The sequence below is a fragment of the Mercenaria mercenaria genome, chromosome 16, assembly GCF_021730395.1.
Source record: "Mercenaria mercenaria strain notata chromosome 16, MADL_Memer_1, whole genome shotgun sequence".
Lineage (NCBI taxonomy): Eukaryota > Metazoa > Mollusca > Bivalvia > Venerida > Veneridae > Mercenaria > Mercenaria mercenaria.
The window spans coordinates 37,466,369-37,487,045 of NC_069376.1; the positions used below are offsets into that span (position 1 = coordinate 37,466,369).

At 35.9% G+C, this 20,677-nt stretch overlaps 1 protein-coding gene across 1 annotated transcript; it reads right to left on the minus strand.

Annotated features, from left to right (window-relative positions):
• Window positions 1-2,896: 2,896 nt before the first annotated feature.
• LOC123541292 (probable serine/threonine-protein kinase samkC) lies at window positions 2,897-14,474 on the minus strand. Its single transcript, XM_045326708.2, has 5 exons — window positions 14,290-14,474; window positions 12,439-12,566; window positions 11,389-11,487; window positions 4,901-5,068; window positions 2,897-3,066 (listed from the first exon to the last, which is right to left on the minus strand). The coding sequence occupies exons 1-5, from the start codon at window positions 14,409-14,411 to the stop codon at window positions 3,032-3,034; spliced, it is 552 nt and encodes a 183-aa protein (XP_045182643.2). The 5' UTR covers window positions 14,412-14,474; the 3' UTR covers window positions 2,897-3,031.
• Between the last annotated feature and the right edge of the window lie 6,203 nt (window positions 14,475-20,677).

Sequence of the window (20,677 nt, forward strand, 5' to 3'; positions counted from 1 at the left end):
TTCAAGGCTAAAGACCACTTAAGGGCTATCTGACTTCTTTGTTACAAAATAAATCATGTTCAACCTTGTAAAGGAGGAAATTTGTGTTTTTTTGGTTTTTTTTGCCGGAATGGATTCGTGAATTTCAAATTTTAAACTAAAGTGAATGCAAATTTTATTTTTTCCATTAAACAAACAATAGTTGTTTTTGCTAATTTTGTTTGCGATTGATGTTAGAAATAAATTTTACAAATGGCACATTAAAAACTGCTATATTACTATCAAAAGATACATATTTATTTATTTCTATTTTAAGAATATCATGATTATCGTGCTCTAAGGGTATCTTTTACCTTTAATTTATGGAAAAAGCCACTATTTGTTCATTTTCTTTTAGGCTAAATCCAGTACAACTTGTTTCTAGGGACCACTTAAGGGAAGGGCAAAAAGTGATCTCTTAACACTACCAGTCTCTAAACCCATAATTGAGCCGCACCATGAGAAAACCTACATAGTGGGTTTGTGACCAGCATGGATCCAGACCAGCCTGCGCGTCTGGTCAGGATCCATGCTGTTCGCTTTCAAAGCCTATTGTAATTAGAGAAACTGTTAGTGAACAGCATGGATCCTGACCAGACTGCGCGGATGCGCAGGCTGGTCTGGATCCATGCTGGTCGCAAAGCCACTATGTTGGTTTTCTCATGGCGTGGCTCAATTTTTCTTTGACTGTAGTGTAAATTTATCTTTGTAGAGACACAACCCGTGAAAGAATCCGCTCCTCATTACCAAAGTGTGGTCTTTACAGACAGGTGTGACTATATGACCACCAGGATTCAGAGCCTTACCACGAAAAAGGCAATTCAATTAAAATTTCAGCAACACAAGTCTAAATTTCTGACTGCATGAATATACTAGTGAGCATAAACAGCAGACATAGGACATTTTCCATCGCTCTGTTTAAAGATTGAAATCCTTCAATTGGTGTTTCCAAAAGCAGAGTTTTACTAAAATTTAGCAGATCTTCATTATGTGTTGGTAGATTCATTTCTTGTTTAGCTTAAGATGGTTGACCAGTGTGACAATCAGCAATTTCCATTCACTTTTTGTATCAGCAAACAAGGTTCTGGCATGATCCGCAATAATCTTAGGTTATTTAATATTGCTTTGTGCAATATGGCGATATATTCAATTGGTACCTATTTTCAGATGGATATAGTAGCCCAGATATATCCCATATTGTACACAGTGTTAAATAGTCTGAATTGTTTGCACAGCTCTTGTAGTAAAAAAAAGAAGAAGAAAAAAGGATATTACCCATTATTTTTTCAGATCTGCTACCTTAAAACAAATTGGTATAAATCTGTTTTGACAAACTATGTAAATATATTAACATAAGAAAATATTGTCTATAGTGTACAGAGAAGGTACATGTAAGATGTATCCTTAATGCATTTATATATTCAACCAGTAACCTTGTACAATATATAGACTTTCAGTTGTATTATGTTGCTTCGAGTATAATGAATAAATAATAATAATGTCCAAAATAAAATGTATCACAGAGTTTGTTTTTCTTTTAGCTCAACTGAGCATTTTGCCTAGTCTGTGATCACTCGATGTCTGCTAGTATGTTAGCATCAACATTTTCCCTGAACATCTCCTCTGAAACTATTTGTTAGAATTACACCAAACTTAGCGTCCTGGCATATACCTTTCAATTTTTTTTCATCAAGAACTGAATCTGTATGTCATCCGGGGTTTCTAGTTTTATTATCAAATGGGTTCTAAAAAATATTTCCTGCAGGTAAATACTATGCCTACAACATATTTTATGCGAGTTGATATGTGCTGGCAGCCGAAATCAATAAACTACATTTATTACATACTCATTTAAAAACTCTGTTTCGATGAAACCTGAAACGCCAATATTTTTCCACATTGACGTTCAGATTTCATATCGGGTGTGTGACATAATTTGTGACATGAGTTTCATTTATGTTGTCCCTTTTAAAAGTTCTTTTACGACGACATTTTCAATTTCGCTCAGGCGTAATAACAAATTTTTATCATTTATACAATAATACACACTGAAGAAGGCTCTGTAAAAGCCGAAATGTTGGTCTAATAATAGTGTGTGATGTTTCAATCCATTCCCATTAGTGGGTACAGAGATACCAGCTTACATACAAAAACTTAACCAAAAACTGCTAAGTCGAAAAAGGGGCATAATTTTGTAAAATTGCAAAGTAGAGTTATGTAACCTGTGCACTGCATGTCAGATCATGACAGTGAACAAGTGTGTAATGTTTCAATCCATTTCCATTGGTGGGTACTGAGATACCAGCTTACATACAAAAACTTAACCAAAAACTGCTAAGTCGAAAAAGGGGCAAAATTTTGAAAAAAAGAAACAAAGTAGAGTTATGGGACCTGCTTAGTGCATGTCAGATGATGACAGTGAACAAGTGTGTGAAGTTTAAATCCACTCCCATTTGTGGGTACTGAAATAACAGCTTACATACAAAACCTTTACCAAAAATTTCTAAGCCAAAAAGGGGCATAATTTTGAAAAAAAAGCAAAATAGAGTTATGGAACCTGTGCAATGTAAGTATCACAGTGAATAAGTGTGTGAAGTTTCAATCCATTCCCACAAGTGGTTACTGAGGTACCAGCTAACATACAAAAACTTAACCAAATCGGGACACGGACACACAGGCGAGTCCAATAGCTCTACTATTCTTTGAATAGTCAAGCTAATAAAAAAAAGCTTGAAATACAGGAAAACCTCTGTTACAGATCACCAGTGAATGGAAACCAGGAGTTTTCATCTTTAATATATGAATAAAAATGACCTACAAATAAGGTAATGTGTTAGCCCTCTAGAAGTATGGCATTTACTGTACAACAAAGACAAAATTAAAATACAAATAATTTATTGTTAATCCTTGTTGGTCTATATCACAGATCAGACCAGAACTTTTATAGTGGCCACTTTCCGGGAGTGAAAAGACATGAGATGGGAACCATTCTTGATGCAAGAAATACATTCCGTCAGTCCATTTCATCTCCATATATGTTTCTTTTAACTGAAAATAGAAAATATGAACATAATTTATTTTATAACATCAGGATAAAAATGCCCTTTAATCATTCATACAGATACTGACTTATGATAACAAATAACAAGAGGGTCATTGACCCTAAAGCGCTCACCTGTGTACAAGGCTTCAAGTGTGTTTGTTTAAGTCAGAGTTAGGTTTCTTGAACTTTCTTCTATGTAAGCCTATATTATTTACATGTCACATAACTTTTGAACCTAGGGCAATAACTTGAACAGTTATGGTAGACATTAAAATTCTGATATTACACACCAAATATCAAGGCTCTTGCTATTATTGATTCAGAGAAAAAGATTTTCAAATTTCTTCTATAAAAGCCTATAGTAAGTACATGTCAGACACAGGGGCGTGGCCATTTTTTTTACCTTAAAGCAATAATTAGGACAAGTATGGTATACATGAAGGGAACAGCGACCACGTCCCTGGCAGCTATATTTTTTGATGAATCAGAATAATTTGAACAATCCTGGTTACAGGCAGAGGGTCACACAAGAACCATTTGTGTAAAATTATTTTTAAATCGGGCTAGCAGTTTCACACAAGAAGATTTTTAAAGTTTCCACTATATACATAAAGGGAAAAGTGACCACACCCTATGGTGGCCATGTTTTTTGACAAATCAAAATAATCTGAACAAACTTGGTAGGGGGTCAAACAAGGACCATTTGTGTAAAATAATTCTAAAATCGGGCCAGCAGTTTCACACAAGACGATTTTCAGAGTTTCCACTATATACATGTACAGATGGGAAAAAGTTACCACGCCCTTTGGCGGCCATGTTTTTTGACAAATCGAAAGAATTTGAACAATCTTGGTAGAGGGTCACACAAGGACCATTTCTGTAAAATTATTTTAAAATCAGGCCAGCAGTTTATACAAGAAGATTTTTTAAATTTCATTATATACATATGGGGAAAAGTGACCACGCCCTCTGGCGGCCATGTTTTTTTATGAATTGGTATAATTTGAACAATCTTGGTAGAGGGTTACATAAGGACCATTTGAGTGAAATTATTTCAAAATCGGACCATTGCTTTAGGAGGAGATATTGTTTGAAAACTGTTCTATTTTTAGCTCTGGCGGCCCCTATGTTTAACCAAGCAGAACCGTTTGAACAATTTTGGTAGAGGACCATCCAAGGAACATCCATGCCAAGTTTCATCAAAATCCATTCAGTGGTTTTGGAGGAGATGTCGTTTAAACACAATTGTTGATGGCAGACAGACGGTCTGACGCACGCACAATGGACGCCAAACACAGCATGATCACAATACCTCACCATGAGCACTTTGTGCTCAGGTGAGCTAATAATCTGCCATGCAGTTCTGGAACTTTTTTCACACAGCAGAGCCTGATCTACCATGGTTCAGTGCACATTTCTCTATTTCTAGTTTGGGCTGTCCGTGATCACAATACCTCACTATTAGTAACCCCTTCCTTCATTGTAACAGGTACGACAAAACCCCGCCCTTCATTGTAACAGGTAGGACAAAACCCCTCCCTTTTAACAGGTAGGACAAACCCCCTCCCTTTAAAAGGTAGGACAAAACCCCTTCCTTCATTTTAACAGGTAGGACAAAATCCCTCCCTTTAACAAGTAGGACAAACCCCCTCCCTTTGTTCTATGAGGTAGGACAAAATCCAACACTTTGTTGTAACGAGCAGGAAAAAAACCCTTGTGCTTAAATTTCAAGGTGCAAAAAACCCCTCCCACTAAAAAATACGGGTGGACAAATCGCCTCCCACTGAAAAATCAGGGAGGATACAACCCCTTATCCTATCAAGTTGATAAAGTTCCTACCTTTTTTGCCAGTCCCAGCTGGTGGATTTGATAATCCTGTAGGTTGAGGTGGCTGTGTGTCTTGTTGTATAGTTGGTACTGGTTGTATACTGCCTCCGGAATTTAATGCTCGCTGTTGGGCGTATGAAAATTCAGGTTGCCGAGAAGACGGAGGAGGCTGTGGTATACCTAAACAGATATAATAACAAAACAGGCAATAATAATTATATGTAAGCATGGCTTTGGATGATGTCAATTTAAAATTCAGTGAATTGGTATTCCCCGCCAAATTGGATAAAGGTTTTACTCTTGAAGAAGTATTCTCTGCCTGTGAAAAGTACTTAACTGCAATAGAATTTCAGTCTTTTTGAAAGCTACTCATTCTAAACAAGTGAATGAAGTATTGCCATGCCCTACTGGATGGCACCTAATTTTCTCTACAGCAGTATAACATAATGAACTGATATCTGTCAATAATGTATAAACAATATTGTACTACATATACAATATGTAATAACAAAACACTTGGATTAAAATTTGTATGTATAAAAACCTATAGTTGTTTTCATATAGCATTTTTTGGCCAATTATCAAAAAGGTAAGTTATTTATAATAGTAAAAAAAAAAAACAAATTCTAAACAAGTCCACATAAAACTCTTTACCACGTAGAGATAGGTCAAAATACACCTAAAAATTGGATGTAAGATGCATGTTGTACCACAGAAAACTGGTCTCGATTTTTCCCCACGGCCTGTAATAAATAAGTTACAATATAAGCTATTTATAGTAACAACCAGAAGACATAATTCTAAAAACAAGGATGCCTCATAGTGGTAAACATTTGAACCAAGTTACATCAAAATCCCTATATGCATGAAGAAGAAATGCTCCAGAAAAAGTCATTCTTGAAATTAGCATCTGACCTCTAAGTGTGACCTTGACCTTAGACCTGGGGACCTGGTTCTTGCACATAACAATCCGTCTCATGGTAGCGAACATTTATGCCAAGTTACATCAAAATCCCTCCATGCATGAAGAAGAAATGTTCCAGACAAAGTCATTCTTGTATCTTACCTTTGGCTTCTATGTGTGACCTTGACCTTCAACCTAGGTTCATCATGGGGAACATTTATGCCAAGTAATATTAAAATCCCTTGATGGATGACAGAGTTCTGGACCGGACAGGAAAAAATCACTATTGACCTTTGACCTCCAATTGTGACCTTGACCTTTGAGCTAAGGATCCGGGTTTTGCAAATGACACATCGTCTCATCATGGGGAACATTTGAGCCAAGTTATATTAAAATACCTTCATGGATGGCAGAGTTATGGCCCGGACAGGAAAAAAGCCAAATTAACTTTTGACTTCCCAATTGTGACCTTAACCTTTGAGCCAGGGGTACGGGATTTCTGCATGACATGTCGTCTCATACTGGGAAACATTTGTGCCAAGTGATATTAAAATACCTTGATGAATTACAGAGTTATGGACGGCACACCAAACTGACCCTGTTCATGCCATGTTAACACTTGACTGCCAAGACCTTTGAGCTAGGGGTCTGAAAGTTGTTTTATTATGAGGTACATTTGTGCCTAGTAATATTAAAATCGCTTCATGGATGGCAGAGTTATGGACCGGGCAGGAAAAAAGTCCTGTTGACCTTTGACCTCCAATTGTGACCTTGACCTAAAAGGTAGGGGTCCGGGTTTTACGCATGACACATTGTCTCATCATGGGGAACATTTGTACCAAGTAATATTAAAATACCTTCATGGATAACAGAGTTATGGACCAGACACCAAATTGTGGACAAATGGAAGGACGGAATGACAGAAAGACTTAGGAAAAGCGCATTCCTATAGTACCCGAAACAGGTTTTTAACCAGTAGGGGACTAATAACTGATCGAATACCATTTTTGTCTATACCTTGACCCAAGGTACCTAAAATGAAAACAGGAGGACCATGATGGTCCTGAATCACTCAGCTGTCCCCACATGACCCAGTTTTGAACTGAGTATGACGTTGTATTTTCTATTATTTGACATAGTGACCTAGTTTTTGAGCGCATGTGACCCAGTTTTGAACCTGATCTAGATATCATCAAGATAAAAGTTCTGACCAATTTTCATGCAGATCCATTGAAAAATATGGCCTCTAGAGAGATCACAAGGTTTCTCTATTATTCGACCTAATGACCTAGTTTTTGAAGGCATGTGACCCAGTTTTGAAATTGATCTAGATATCAAGGTGAACATTCTCACCAATTTTTATGAAGATCTCATGAAAAATATGGCCTCTAGAGAGGTCACAAGGTTTTTCTATTCTTATACCTACTGACCTAGTTTTTGACCGCATGTGAGTTTCGAATTTTACCTAGATATCATCAAGGTGAACATAATAAATTCTGACCAATTTTCATGAAGATCCATTGAAAAATATGGCCTCTAGAGAGGTCAAAAGGTTTTTCTATTTTTAGATCTACTGACCTAGTTTTTGATTGCAGTTGACCCAGTTTCAAACTTGACCTAGATATCATCAGGATGAACATTCAGACCAATTTTCATACAGATCCCATGAAAAATATGGCCTCTAGAGAAGTCACAAGATTTTTTTATTATTTGACATACTGACCTAGTTTTTGAAGGCACGTGTTCCAGTTTCAAACTTGACATAGATATCATCAAGGTGAACATTCTGACCAATTTTCATGAAAATCCATTGAAAAGTATGGCCTCTAGGATGTCAAAAGGTTTTTCTATTTTTAGACCTACTGACCTAGTTTTGGACCGCACGTGACCCAGTTTCAAACCTGACCTAGATATCATCAAGGTGAACATTCTGACCAATTTTCATGAAGATCCATTGAAAAGTATGGCCTCTAGAGAGGTCACAGGATTTTTCTATTTTTAGACCTACTGACCTAGTTTTGGATCGACATGACCCAGTTTCGAATCTGACCTAGATATCATCAAGATGAACATTCTGACCAACTTTCATAAAAATCCCATGAATAATGTGACCTTTAGAGTGGTCACAAGCAAAAGTTTACGCACGCACGGACGCCACGCGATCACAAAATCTCACCCTGTCACTTTGTGACATGTGAGCTAAAAAAACAACAAAAAACAATCTCAATGGAAGCTACCTGTTTACCAGGTTTGGTCTGCTTACCTCATTCCTAACTGAAGTAATCGTGAGAAAACCACTTTTCTATCTTTAGTAACAATGTTCTTAACATTGACCTAAGCAAACAAAAATACATGTCTAAAACCATGGTCTCCGTGCAAGAATCATAAGTTCCAAGTATAGACACAACACCCTATTCTTAGTGAAGTTATTGCGCAGAAACATATTTTTTTTATTTATAGTAACAGCAACCTTGACCTTGACCCCAGTGACCAAAATGCCTACTCTACAAGTTTTCAACAAAGCTATATATGTACTAAGCTTTGTCACAATATCCTATAACAAAAATGAATCTTAAAATGACATTGTATAAGGGTGGTTTTCAAAATAATGAAGCTTTTTCTTTTCTCTCACCTTACTTTAATTCAGTTTAGCTTTAGAATGCATTTTGGGGCAAATTATATCCAAATCAATGTAGTCAATAAATGTGTGCAATTTCAGCTTAATGAATCAAACAGTTTTAAAGTTATATTAAATTATATAGCTAATTTTGTCCCCTGTGCACCCAAAAAAGTGTGACATTTTACATGAAGTATAGTTTTCAACTGTGGCTTACTTTTTAAAACCATGCTTTATTGTAACAGCTTTGGCTTTTTCGTGTAACTTAAACTCTGCACATTTAAATAAAATACTTCTTTTCATTACCTACATCTTATTGTTACCAATATTTCACATCTTGTGATGGTACCCCCTTCACAAAAAATAGTGAAAAAAATACTAAATTTAAATGTTGAACACTACAATTTCATAACCCTATTACTTTTCTAAAGTCTTAATGTTTTTCTAAGATCCTTATCCCTTCAGCTGTGAAGACACAGTATGATTTTTTTCTTTAATAAATCAACTTTCTCAGAAACTTGCTGGATGTCTATACACCTAAAAATGTCCCCTGTGCACCTTTTCAGTTGTTAAGTGTCAGATTTCTTATATTCTTTAAATAAAATGGGATTTTACTTTATTTTCCTTGAAAGGGAGTTACAACAGATACAAAAGCAGCATTCAACTTCACATATTACTGACTGTTAAACATTCACAGAGCCAAAAGTGATGTCCCCTGTGCACCCTTTTTTGACATATATCAATTTTCATAGCATTACTGTAATTTGTGGTGGCAGTTCTATATTCTTAACAGTGTGAAAGCAAAATTTAGGCATTACTTGATAATTTAGCATTATATAAGAAACCCTGGACAATTTAAAATTCATTGTTTGCATTTATTTCTGAAGTTGCCAATTTTCAAGTTTAAAAGTGGATACATCAATTTTATTGCTTCTTAAGCTCTTTAAATTTACCTAAATATCTAATGTTCACTAGTAAATATTGTGTAGTTAAAAGAATTTTACTTACCATGAACATATTCTATGAATAAATATTTTGATACAATTTGTCCCCTGTGCACCCTTTTTAGTAACATTATAAAGTATGTATGAATTTTACTATTCCATTTTATCATGCATGGCATTTCGTCATTTGTCTACTATGAATAAGCACTGCATGTAAACTAAATGATTTCAGTGTATTAGTTATGTATAAAGTCACTTATTTTTTCTTTTAAAGCATTACATTCAGTTGAATTTTCATGTTTTGTAGTGAAAATTTTCAATTTTGTAGTTATTTTGTGGAATAAATCAATTTTTTAATAGGATTTGACTAAAGTTGATCACCATTAGTCTTTTTATGAATAGAAAACTAATAATGGATAAATATTACACTGATTTTTAGTATGTGTCCCCTGTGCATCTGTACAATAACTCAATTTTGAGTTGACAATTCTAGAAATTAGAATTACTGGACATTCTTGAAATTTGGCATGTGGTTTATAAACATGCAAAGTGAGAGAAAAAAATAGGTTTAATAATTATATGTTAGTTATTTTGCATTTAGCAACAATTTTTCTAGGTAAAGTTTTATTTTCATGTCAGATTTGTGCAGAAATTGTGATTTTAAAAACCAGTGTCCACAAACATTTGAGTAAATAAGTTTCAAACCATACACATACACCCATTACTTATCATTTATGTTGAAAAAATTACTGTTATACATAATTCCTTGTCATAAAACACTGCAACATTTATCACCCATCTTACGGGAAATTCACTGAACTTTCGAATTAAAGGCTGAAATATTTTCTTATTGGCATTTCTCAACACTTTCCGAGAGTTATTTCCTTTAAATCTGAAGTATTTGCTATCATAAAAAATAGGTGACCACCCTAACAAATAAGTTTGAATTTTCAACCCCTATGTCACACTTTTGCTTCATTATTTTGAAAACCACCCATAAGTACTTAAGGTCACAACTTGTGTGTTCCTGAAGCAATTTCACTGAATATATCCCTAGTTGATACCCACGCTCCTAACTTAGGTAATCCCAGTATAAGAAAGATCTGACCCTGGTCCTCAAATTTAGAAGTCAAGAAAGAAGTCATACAGTGTATAAATCATTACTGCATAATAATATGTTATTTTATGGTTACTGACATTTTACAAATATCATGAAATCATTCATATTCATGGGGGACTAGTTTTCATATATTTCCCAGTTCCGCCAATCAAGAAAAATAAATCCCAAAGAGCAAATAAAATCCAATTGATTTTATCTTCAAAACTAGCAAGTCAAAAATCTCAATCCGCAAGAAATACCACACAATTTTATGCTATCCACAGTACATCAGATGTAAAAGAACAAAAACTATATGTAGAAACTTTACAAAAATATCTCTGATAAACAAACTAGAGACAGGAGTGATACTATTAAACAGATTTTCTGATCTCTATGCATTTTCTTTAACCTTTAGCCTGCTAGTGGCAAGTGATTCTGCCTTTGCAACCAGTGCAGACCAAGATCAGTCTGCACCTCTGTGTCCTGCACACCTGTGCAGGCTAATCATGGTCTGCACTGTTTGCAATTCAGTCAGTAAATTTTCAGTGAACACCCCATCCAGTAATAAACAGTACTGCCCATATTGAATGATTGACCAGGCCATTTTAGAAATTTAGCAGAGTAAATGTTAAGTTACTTGGTAAAGGTATGTGTCTATTACTTCAGTACATAGCGCAACCAGCTTGTAGGATCTCATCAACTGCATAGATAAAAGTTCAAATTCACTTGTTGTTTGTAGTCCATTTATTAACTAGAATAGTGTCCATAGGACACGGATGCCTCCACATACTTTGCCATCCTCTATATAACAAAAACTATCAAAGGGCCATAACTGCAGTAAAAATATTCACAGAAAAAAATCCTTCCTTTATGGTTACCTGCAATTAATCAGGTTAATAGTGTGGGAGGAGTTGGGACACACAAAATGTTAATTACCTGTTTCAGTGTTACTATACTTTGACCTCTGTTCAGCATAAGAAAATGTAGATTGACTGTCTCTTGCTGGCTGCTGGGCTGGTGGAGATCCTGTAGAACCTGTCAGAGAAACAACAAAACATGCACCTAGGTTTATTATTAGTAGACAATATACTAGAGATCAGGCAAATCCACTTTATGGTAAATACACAGAGTTGCCTTTAACATCAAAGCAACAGAACTATGTCATTTAGTAATAATTTCCAGGTTCTTTTGATGGTGGAGGAAGATCAAAGGTGTCTCTCTAGGTGTTAAATTAGTCACAAGTTGTAGCTAGGTAGAACTTACGACCTTCTATAAGTCGTATGGATGGCTTCCTTTCAGCTGATTTGGATTCGGTACTCAACCTTTAGCCTGCTAAATTTCTAAATTCAATTTGGGCAAAACAATTTATTATTGGAAGGGGTGTTCTGACTGAAAATTTACAAACTGAATAGAAAACACTGTGCAGGCCATGATCAGCCTGCAGACTGATCTTGGTCTGCATTGGTCGCTAAGGCAGAATCGCTTGCCACCAGCAGGCTAAAGGTTAATGATCTTAACACTGTACAGCTGCCATATAGCAAAGAAAACTGGCGACAAAAACAAAAGAAATCTTGCTGGCTTCTATGAGATATATTTATGAATATATATCAACTCAGGAAAGCATTTCTCTTTTGCAACCCTAAAAAGCTGAATTCAAGAAAAAAAGCTATAAAAGACACAAACACTATACTGTAAAATCATTCAATTTTGTGGGCATGAAATTTCGTGGTTTTGGTCAAAACAGCAATTTCGTGGGGATATGAATTTGTGGATTTCAAATTTTGAACATAAAATGAATGGGAATTTTACTTGTTCACTGGGATTAAATTTCGTGGATTGACTCAACCACAAAATCCACAAAAATTAATCCCCCACAAATATTAATGATTTCACAGTTTATTATTAAACTGATGAATATGCCTGATAAGAAATGTAACGATATTTGGAGTCTTTTATTATGAACATGTGTATTAAACTTAATATAACCTGAAGACCCGAGGAACAAAGGATCTCGAGTTTCTGTGCTTGGCTCTGATCTTGTAGACATTGATGATACTCCAGGTGAAGTCTCATTTATCTGTCCTTGTGGCTTATTTTTCGCATTTCCATACAACCTGTACAGTATACAAAACAGCCTTTAAGTTAGTCACCCTAAGTCGCTCACCTATAGCTGATTATTTTACCTTAGATCAACGTATGACAGACTGAATCATGAATGGTAGTAAGTGTGTTAAGTACAACAAAACAAAATAGAACAGGCCAAGTTCCCCTATATGAACCAATTTGAGAGGTCCTTAAAGGAATGCTACAGACTAAACTTAATGAAGATTAGTCTGAAGAAGTCATTTAAAGATATTTCTACTTTTTATTGTCCCCAATTTGAAGAAATTTAACAGAGGACTTTATAGGAATGCTGCACATCAAGTTTGATGACAATCCATCAAGCGGTTCATCAGAAGTTGTTTAAAGGTTTTTCTATTTTATGTATAATGAACAAAGCAAAGCAGGGCAATATATGCCTTAAGTTTTGGATCAGAGGAGGAGGAAGTAAAATCTATAGACAATCTTTTCAGGTATGTATGTCAGACGTGGATGTGCTGTAGCGGTAGGTGAGGCTTTGGTAACGGTAACAGAATACTAAGGGAGAAGAATCGTAATATGCGTGTGTGATAAGAGGGTGAGGGGGGAGTAATGTGGATTGTTGCACTGCTCAAATGCTCTCATCACCATCCACTTATATTCCAAGTTTTAAAGTCAATACCTCGAATAGTCTAGAGTTGAGTTCAAGACATAAAATACAACAAGAAACGCGGCAATGCCACGAAACCAGGTTTTCAACACTTTTCATAAGAATAAAAAAGTATACTGAATCACAGTGCACCACTTTAAAGCACAACCCTAACCCTAACCCTATTTTTAGTAACAATGACCTTGACCTTGATCCCAGAAACCCCAAAATCAATCCCAAGCTACAACTTTATATAAGTTTTCTATACACCAAGTTTCATCATGATAGCTCATTCCTAAGTTAAGTTATTGACTGGAAACCCTTTTTCTATTTTAAGTAACAGTGACCTTGACCTTGACCCCAGAAACCCCAAAATCAATCCCAGCCTTTGTCTTGATATAAGCTACATACATACCAAGTTTTACTCAAATATCTTTACCGAAACAAAAGTTATTGACCGGAAACACCAGTTTGACGCCGAAGCCCGCCCGCCCGCCCGCCCAACGACATACCCCAATCTAATAACTCAGGTTTTCAATAAAATGTTTAGACTCAATTTGTAAAACTAATTTTGACCAACCCACAAAGTTCATGCCTTCTACACATCATCTCACCATCTACTTACTTGCAAAGTTTGAAGTCAACACCTAGAAATGTAATTGTGTTTTGGACACAAAATATGGCAGACAGATTTGTTTTGTTTTTGTTGGGTTTAACATCACACCCACACAATTATAGGACATATGGCAACTTTCCAACTTTGATGGTGGAGGAAGACCCCTCAGTTGTGCATTATTTCATCACAAGCAGGCGTCAGGGTAGAACAACTGATCTTCTGTATGCCAGCTGGATGGCTGCCTCACATGAAGAATTCAACCCCTCGAGGACCCTACAGAGATATGACTTTGCTCAAAATCACACACAAACATAGCTCTAAACCACAGCTCTTTACTGTTCTAATTCACATAAAACCGACTGAAAAGCTAACAGTGCAGACCATGATCAGCCTGCACGGATGTCTGCATTGTTTGTAAAGGCAGATTTACTTGCTGCCAGCAGGCTAAAGGTTAAAGGTTTTATATATGCATTTAGCTAAGAATTATACATACTCTGACACAAATGCCTTTCTTTCTTCAGGTGAAAGTTTTTCAAACTGATTATTCATTCTGGCAAATATTCCATCAGGACACTGCTTTAGCAACTCCTCCTTGACTTGACTCGGAACAGACATTTTACCCAACAGGTATCCACCAAATCCAGCAGCTATAGAAGTCAAACAACTGCACTTTGAACATTCACACTTAACAATTTTCAGTTTGTTTTCGAAAAGCATTGAGATGAAACACTTCTTGAATCTTTATTAAAGTTATTTAAAATATTCTCATTAAGAAAACCTGATCTCTTAAAAAAAATTCCTTAATAAAATACCATTATTAATACCAGCAGAAAAGTGTTTAAGCTCACTTAACTGCTCTTAGTATTTGTTTAGAAATATACTGTCTTTATTTTTGGCTACCACTGTTTAGAAAAAAACAAAAAAAAACCAATGATAACATCAATAATGTATGATGCATGCCCTCTGAAAATGCTTGTCAGAATAATAAATATAGTTTTTAGCAGGGTAAAGTCTAAACATAAGAATGGTATCAGTATATGAGGATACATGCTCTTTCATTCCCCTCCCCAATGAAAATACTATGAGGGTTGATCCAGAAGTAATGTCACTTCATCCACTGTGCATTTATTCATGACTGTATTATTACAGAAGTTAGATCCAGATGTAATCTATCAATTATGATCACAAGGCATAAATATTATTTTCTACGAGTATTTCAAGGTTTACCCCTGAGGACGTACCACCACCACATGCAAAAGTAGCGTTTCTTTCGGAAAATCAACCAAACAAAAAAAGAAAGAAACGCCAACAGTAAAATCAACCAAACACTAGATGCCCATGGGCAACATGTCGAGCCTGCCAGCTATCAAAAGGACTAGGAGTTACACATGACACCCTGTCTCATTGAGGCAAACATTTATGCCAAATAAAAAATGATTGCAAAAGTTACAATATCAGTTATTTATAGTAACAACAAAGGGAAGTAAATCTTTAAAAAAATCTAAGTCCACATAAAAATTCTTACCAGTAAAGATAGGTCAAAATACACCTAAAAATTGGATGTAACATGCATATTGTACTAAAGACTAGATGCCCACGGGCAACATGTCGAGCCCATCAGCTGTCTAAAGGACTGGGAGTTGCACACGACACTCTGCCTCATTGAGGCAAACATTTATGCCAAATAAAAAAAAGATTGCAAAAAGTTACAATACAAGTTATTTGTAGTTACAACAAAGGGAAGTAAATCTAAAAAAAAAAAAAAAAAAAAAAAAAAAAATTTGAAGTCAATACACAAAAATCCTTACCAGTAGAGACATGTCAAAATACACCTCAAAATTGGATGTAACATGCATGTTGTACTACAAAAAAGTGGTCTTGATTTTTCCCTACGACCCATAATAAAGAAGTTACAATATAAGCTATTTATAGTAACAACAAAGGGAAGTAATTCTAGGTTCTTGCGCATGACACTCCTTCTAATGATGGTGAATAATTGTGCCAAGCAACATCAAAATCCCTCTATGCATGAAGAAGAAAATTAATGCTCTGGACAAAGTCATTCTTGTATCTGACTTCTCACATTTGACCTCTAAGTGTGACCTTGACCTTTGACCTAAGGACCTGGTTTTTACGCATGACACTCCATCTCATGGTGGTGAACATTTGTGCCAAGTTACATCAAAGTCCCTCCATGCATGAAGAAGAAATGCTCCGGACAAAGTTGTCATTCTTGTATCCTTTGACCTCTAAGTGTGACCTTGACCTTATACCTACGGACCTGATTCTTGCGCATGACACTCCGTCTTATGATAGTGAACAATTGTGCCAAGTTACATCAAAGTCCCTCCATGCATGAAGAAGAAATGCTCCAGACAAAGTCATTATTGAAATTGACCTTTGACCTCTAAGTGTGACCTTGACCTTTGAGATAGGAACCTGGGATTTGCGCATGACACTCCTTCTCACTGAGGTTAACATTCACGCCAAATATAAACAAGATTGCTCCATGCATGTCAAAGTTATCCGGACGGACGCACTGATGCACGCACTTACACCGAACAGCCATTTAGACAACTATGTCTTCGCTTCCGCAAGCGGGCTCGACAAAAAGTAGTCTTGATTTTTCCCTACGTCCAATAATAAAAAAGTTACAATATAAGCTATTTATAGTAACAACAAAGGGAAGTAATTCTAGGTTCTTGCACATGACACTCCGTCTCATGATGGTGAACAATTGTGCCAAGTTACATCAAAAACCCTCCATGCATAAAAAAGGAATGCTCTGGACAAAGTCATTCTTGTATCTGACCTTTGACCTCTAAGTGTGACCTTGACCTTAGACCTAGGGTCCTGGTTCTTGCGCATGACACTCCGTCACATGGTTGTGAACATTTGTGCCAAGTTACATCAAAATCCCTCCATGCATGAAGAAGAAATGCTCCGGACAAAGTCATTATTGAATTTAAACTTTGACCTCCAAGTGTGACCTTGACCTCTGAGATAGGAACCTGCGGTTTGCGCAAGACACTCTGTCTCACTGTGGTAAACATTCATGCCAAATATAAACGAGATTGCTCCATGCATGTCAAAGTTATGGTCCGGACAAACAAATCCGGACGGACACACGGACGGACGCACATACACCGAACAGGCATTTGGACAACTATGTCTTCGCTTCTGCAAGCGGGCTCGACAAAAAATAATTATCAACTGCATCAAAACAACACAAATACTCATATGACATTATGCTACGCAGTCAAGTCTTGAAGTAGTCAACTATTATCTATTTCTGACTTCAGTACTGTTCACGACATGCGGCGAATTTCGCCATCATGCTTTCTGTGGATGTAGATATCTGAATAAGATGGCTACATTTTTTTTCTGGTATTTTCGAAAAGTATTGCAAATAGATAAAGGTACGTGGGTAGGATTTTTTGTTAATAACTTTTCTGTATACAAAATTTTATGGATCCGGTGCCATTACTTTTGGATAAACCCTCATAGATAGAATAAAAATACAAAGTCCATAACAGGGCCAACCTCCATATAAAGTATTCTAACGTTAAAGTCCTCTTTAATTTGAGAATGTCCACTCAGTGATTTTTTTCCTTCTTTATAAAGTACCCCTAAAAGGACCTTTTCCCAATTGAAAAGTGCAATCTTTTTTCCCAATTATCATCCAAAAATTCCCCAAATGACCAAATTAAGTTTGCATTTTGATGACTGCAGAAGGAAAACTTAGCTACATTGACATTCACCATGATTTAACCATTCAAACAGTTTGTTTGATGATATTTACATGGAATTAAAGGAAGAAGCATTCTAAATGATGTTATTAATTAACTATAAAAATTCCCAATCTGAGTGAAAACCCCACTATTTTTCCCAATTTATCCGGTACCGGACCTTTTCCCAAAAGGGCAAAAAAAAAAATAATCACTGCCACTTCCTGTCAATGATGTATATACAGTTTTATTTCAACTGAATATATAATGTACACAATTTTTCCATGTAGCTGGACAGGAAAAGCCCAAACAATTTGTGCAAGTCCGCTTCCAGTTGATGATGTATACCACAAAAAATTTAATTTCAATTGGATGGCTATTGTTGCAGCTGAGTACATAATGTATTATGCACATGTCCACTTCATCTTGAATAAAGTATACCAAGTTTCCTTTCAAATGGATGGACAAAACTAGTTGGGAGTTGAGCACAAAAGGAAGTGTGGAAGGACAGTTCAAACACTATGTGTCTCCTGGGTCTTCGCCACCAGCAACTTAAAAAAAAAATGTCAACCCATTTAAGGAATACTTAAAGTCTTCTCACATTTTAAACTTAGAGTGTCTCAGAAATGATGCTTGTTAAATGCAATAACTGGATACATATTCATAACTGTATATATCTATACTTTTTTCTTATTTATAATTATGAAAATAAATATATCACATTGGCTGTTTGTCTTGGCCTCAACTGACATAATTTTCCTATTGTTGACAATATTAACTGCCAATGCAAAGAAATGTTATAATTATGAAATGTAAAATCATTTAATTTTTGGGCACAGAATTTCATGGTTTTTAGCCAAAAAAGACCATTTAATGGCAATATAAATATACTGATTTCAATGTTTGGAAAACATAATAAACTGAAATTTAATGCTTGTTGGGATTAAATTTCATGGACTGGCGCAACACAAAAACTGCTGTCCGTAAAACAGCAAGCTCGACTTTTCTCAGTGCCTGACACTGAATTAGAGCTTTGCCAGTAAAAACTTTATAAAGCTTTAACCAAAAAATTCTAAGTTAACAAGAGTGCCAGAATGTCACAATATACGCCCGTCACAGCAAATTTCTTTACTCTAGCACCTGTATTTGCAAATGGAATATTAATTTTGTGGTTGTTTAGTAATCATTGTAAGTCATTTGTTTTTCTAAGTCCAAAAAAAACCTCCTCACCAGGTAGATATACCTTAAAATACACCTAAAATTTGAAAGTAACATCTATGTTGTACCACAGAAAAGTGGTCTTGTCTTTTCCCTACAGTCAATTATAAAACAAGAGGACCATAATGGTCCTGAATCGCTCACCTATCCCAACATGACCCAGTGTTGAACTGAGTATGACGTCGTTATTTCTATTATTTGACATAGTGACCTAGTTTTTGAGGATATGTGACCTAGATATCATCAAGATAAAAAATTCTGACCAATTTTCATGAAGATCCATTGAAAAATATGACCTCTAGAGAGGTCACAAGGTTTTTCTATTATTTGACCTAATGACCTAGTTTTTGAAGGCATGTGACCCACTTTTGAATTTGACCTAGATATCATCAAGGTGAACATTCTCACCAATTTTCGTGAAGATCTCATGAAAAATATGGCCTCTAGAGAGGTCACAAGGTTTTTCTATTTTTCGACCTACTGACCTAGTTTTTGACCGCACAAAACCCAGTTACGAACTTGACCTAGATATCATCAAGCTGAACACTCTCACCAATTTTCATGAAGATCCATTGAGAAATATGGCCTCTAGAGACGTCACAAGGCTTTTCTATTTTTAGACCTACTGACCTAGTTTTTGACCCCACGTGACCCATTTTCAAACTTGACCTAGATATCATCAGGATGAACACTCTGACCAATTTTCATGAAGATCCATTGAGAAATATGGCCTCTAGAGAGGTCACAAGGTTTTTCTATTTTTAGACCTACTGACCTAGTTTTTGATCCCACGTGAACCAGTTTCGAACTTGACCTAGATATCATCAAGGTGAACATTCTGACCAATTTTCATGAAGATCTCATGAAAAATATGGCCTCTAGAGAGGTCACAAGGCTTTTCTATTTTTAGACCTACTGACCTTGTTTTTGACCGCATGTGACCCAGTTTCAAAACTGATCTAGATATCATCAAGCTGAACACTCTCACCAATTTTCATGAAAATCCATTGAGAAATATGGCCTCTAGAGAGGTCACAAGGTTTTTCTATTTTTAGACCTACTGACCTAGTTTTTGACCACACGTGACCCAGTTTCGAACTTGACCTAGATATCATCAAGTTGAACATTCTGACCAATTTTCATGAAGATCCATTGAGAAATATGGCCTCATGAGAGGTCACAAAGTTTTTCTATTTTTAGACCTACTGACCTAGTTTTTGACTGCACGTGACCCAGTTTCGAACTTGACCTAGATATCATCAAGGTGAACATTCTGACCAATCTTCATGAAGATCTCATGAAAAATATGGCCTCTAGAGAGGTCACAAGGTTTTTCTATTTTTAGACCTACTGACCTAGTTTTTTACCGCACGTGACCCAGTTTCGAACTTGACCTAGATATCATCAAGATGAATATTCAGACCAACTTTCATGCAGATCCCATGAAAAATGTGACCTCTAGAGTGGTCACAAGCAAAAGTTTACGCACGCACGCACGCACGGACTGACGGACGGACGACGGACGCCACGCGATCACAAAAGCTCACCTTGTCACTTTGTGACAGGTGAGCTAAAAAGTTACAATATAAGTTATTTATAGTAACAACTAAGGGAAGATAATCTTAAAAAAAAAAAAATCCAAAAAAAAATTTTAAGTCCACACAAAAATCTTTACCAGGTAGAGATTGGTCAAAATACACCTCATAATTGGATGTAGCATGCATGTTGTACTACAGAAAAGTGATCTCGATTTTTCCCTACGACTAGTAATGAAAAAGTTACAATATAAGCTATTTATAGTAACAACAAAGGGAAGTAATTCTAAAGAAAGGAACTGCGCATGACACTTCGTCTCATGATGGTGTATAATTGTGCCAAGTTACATCAAAATCCCTCCATGCATGAAGAAGAAATACTTCAGACAAAGTCATTCTT

Coding starts and splice junctions, on each gene's coding strand:
- LOC123541292 (XM_045326708.2), bottom strand. CDS start 14,411: ATGTCTGTTCCGAGTCAAGTCAAGGAGGAGTTGCTAAAGCAGTGTCCT. Junction 5,069..11,388: donor GTATAGTAACACTGAAACAG/GTAATTAACATT, acceptor ATATCTGTTTAG/GTATACCACAGCCTCCTCCG. Junction 3,067..4,900: donor AGCTGGGACTGGCAAAAAAG/GTAGGAACTTTA, acceptor TTCTATTTTCAG/TTAAAAGAAACATATATGGA.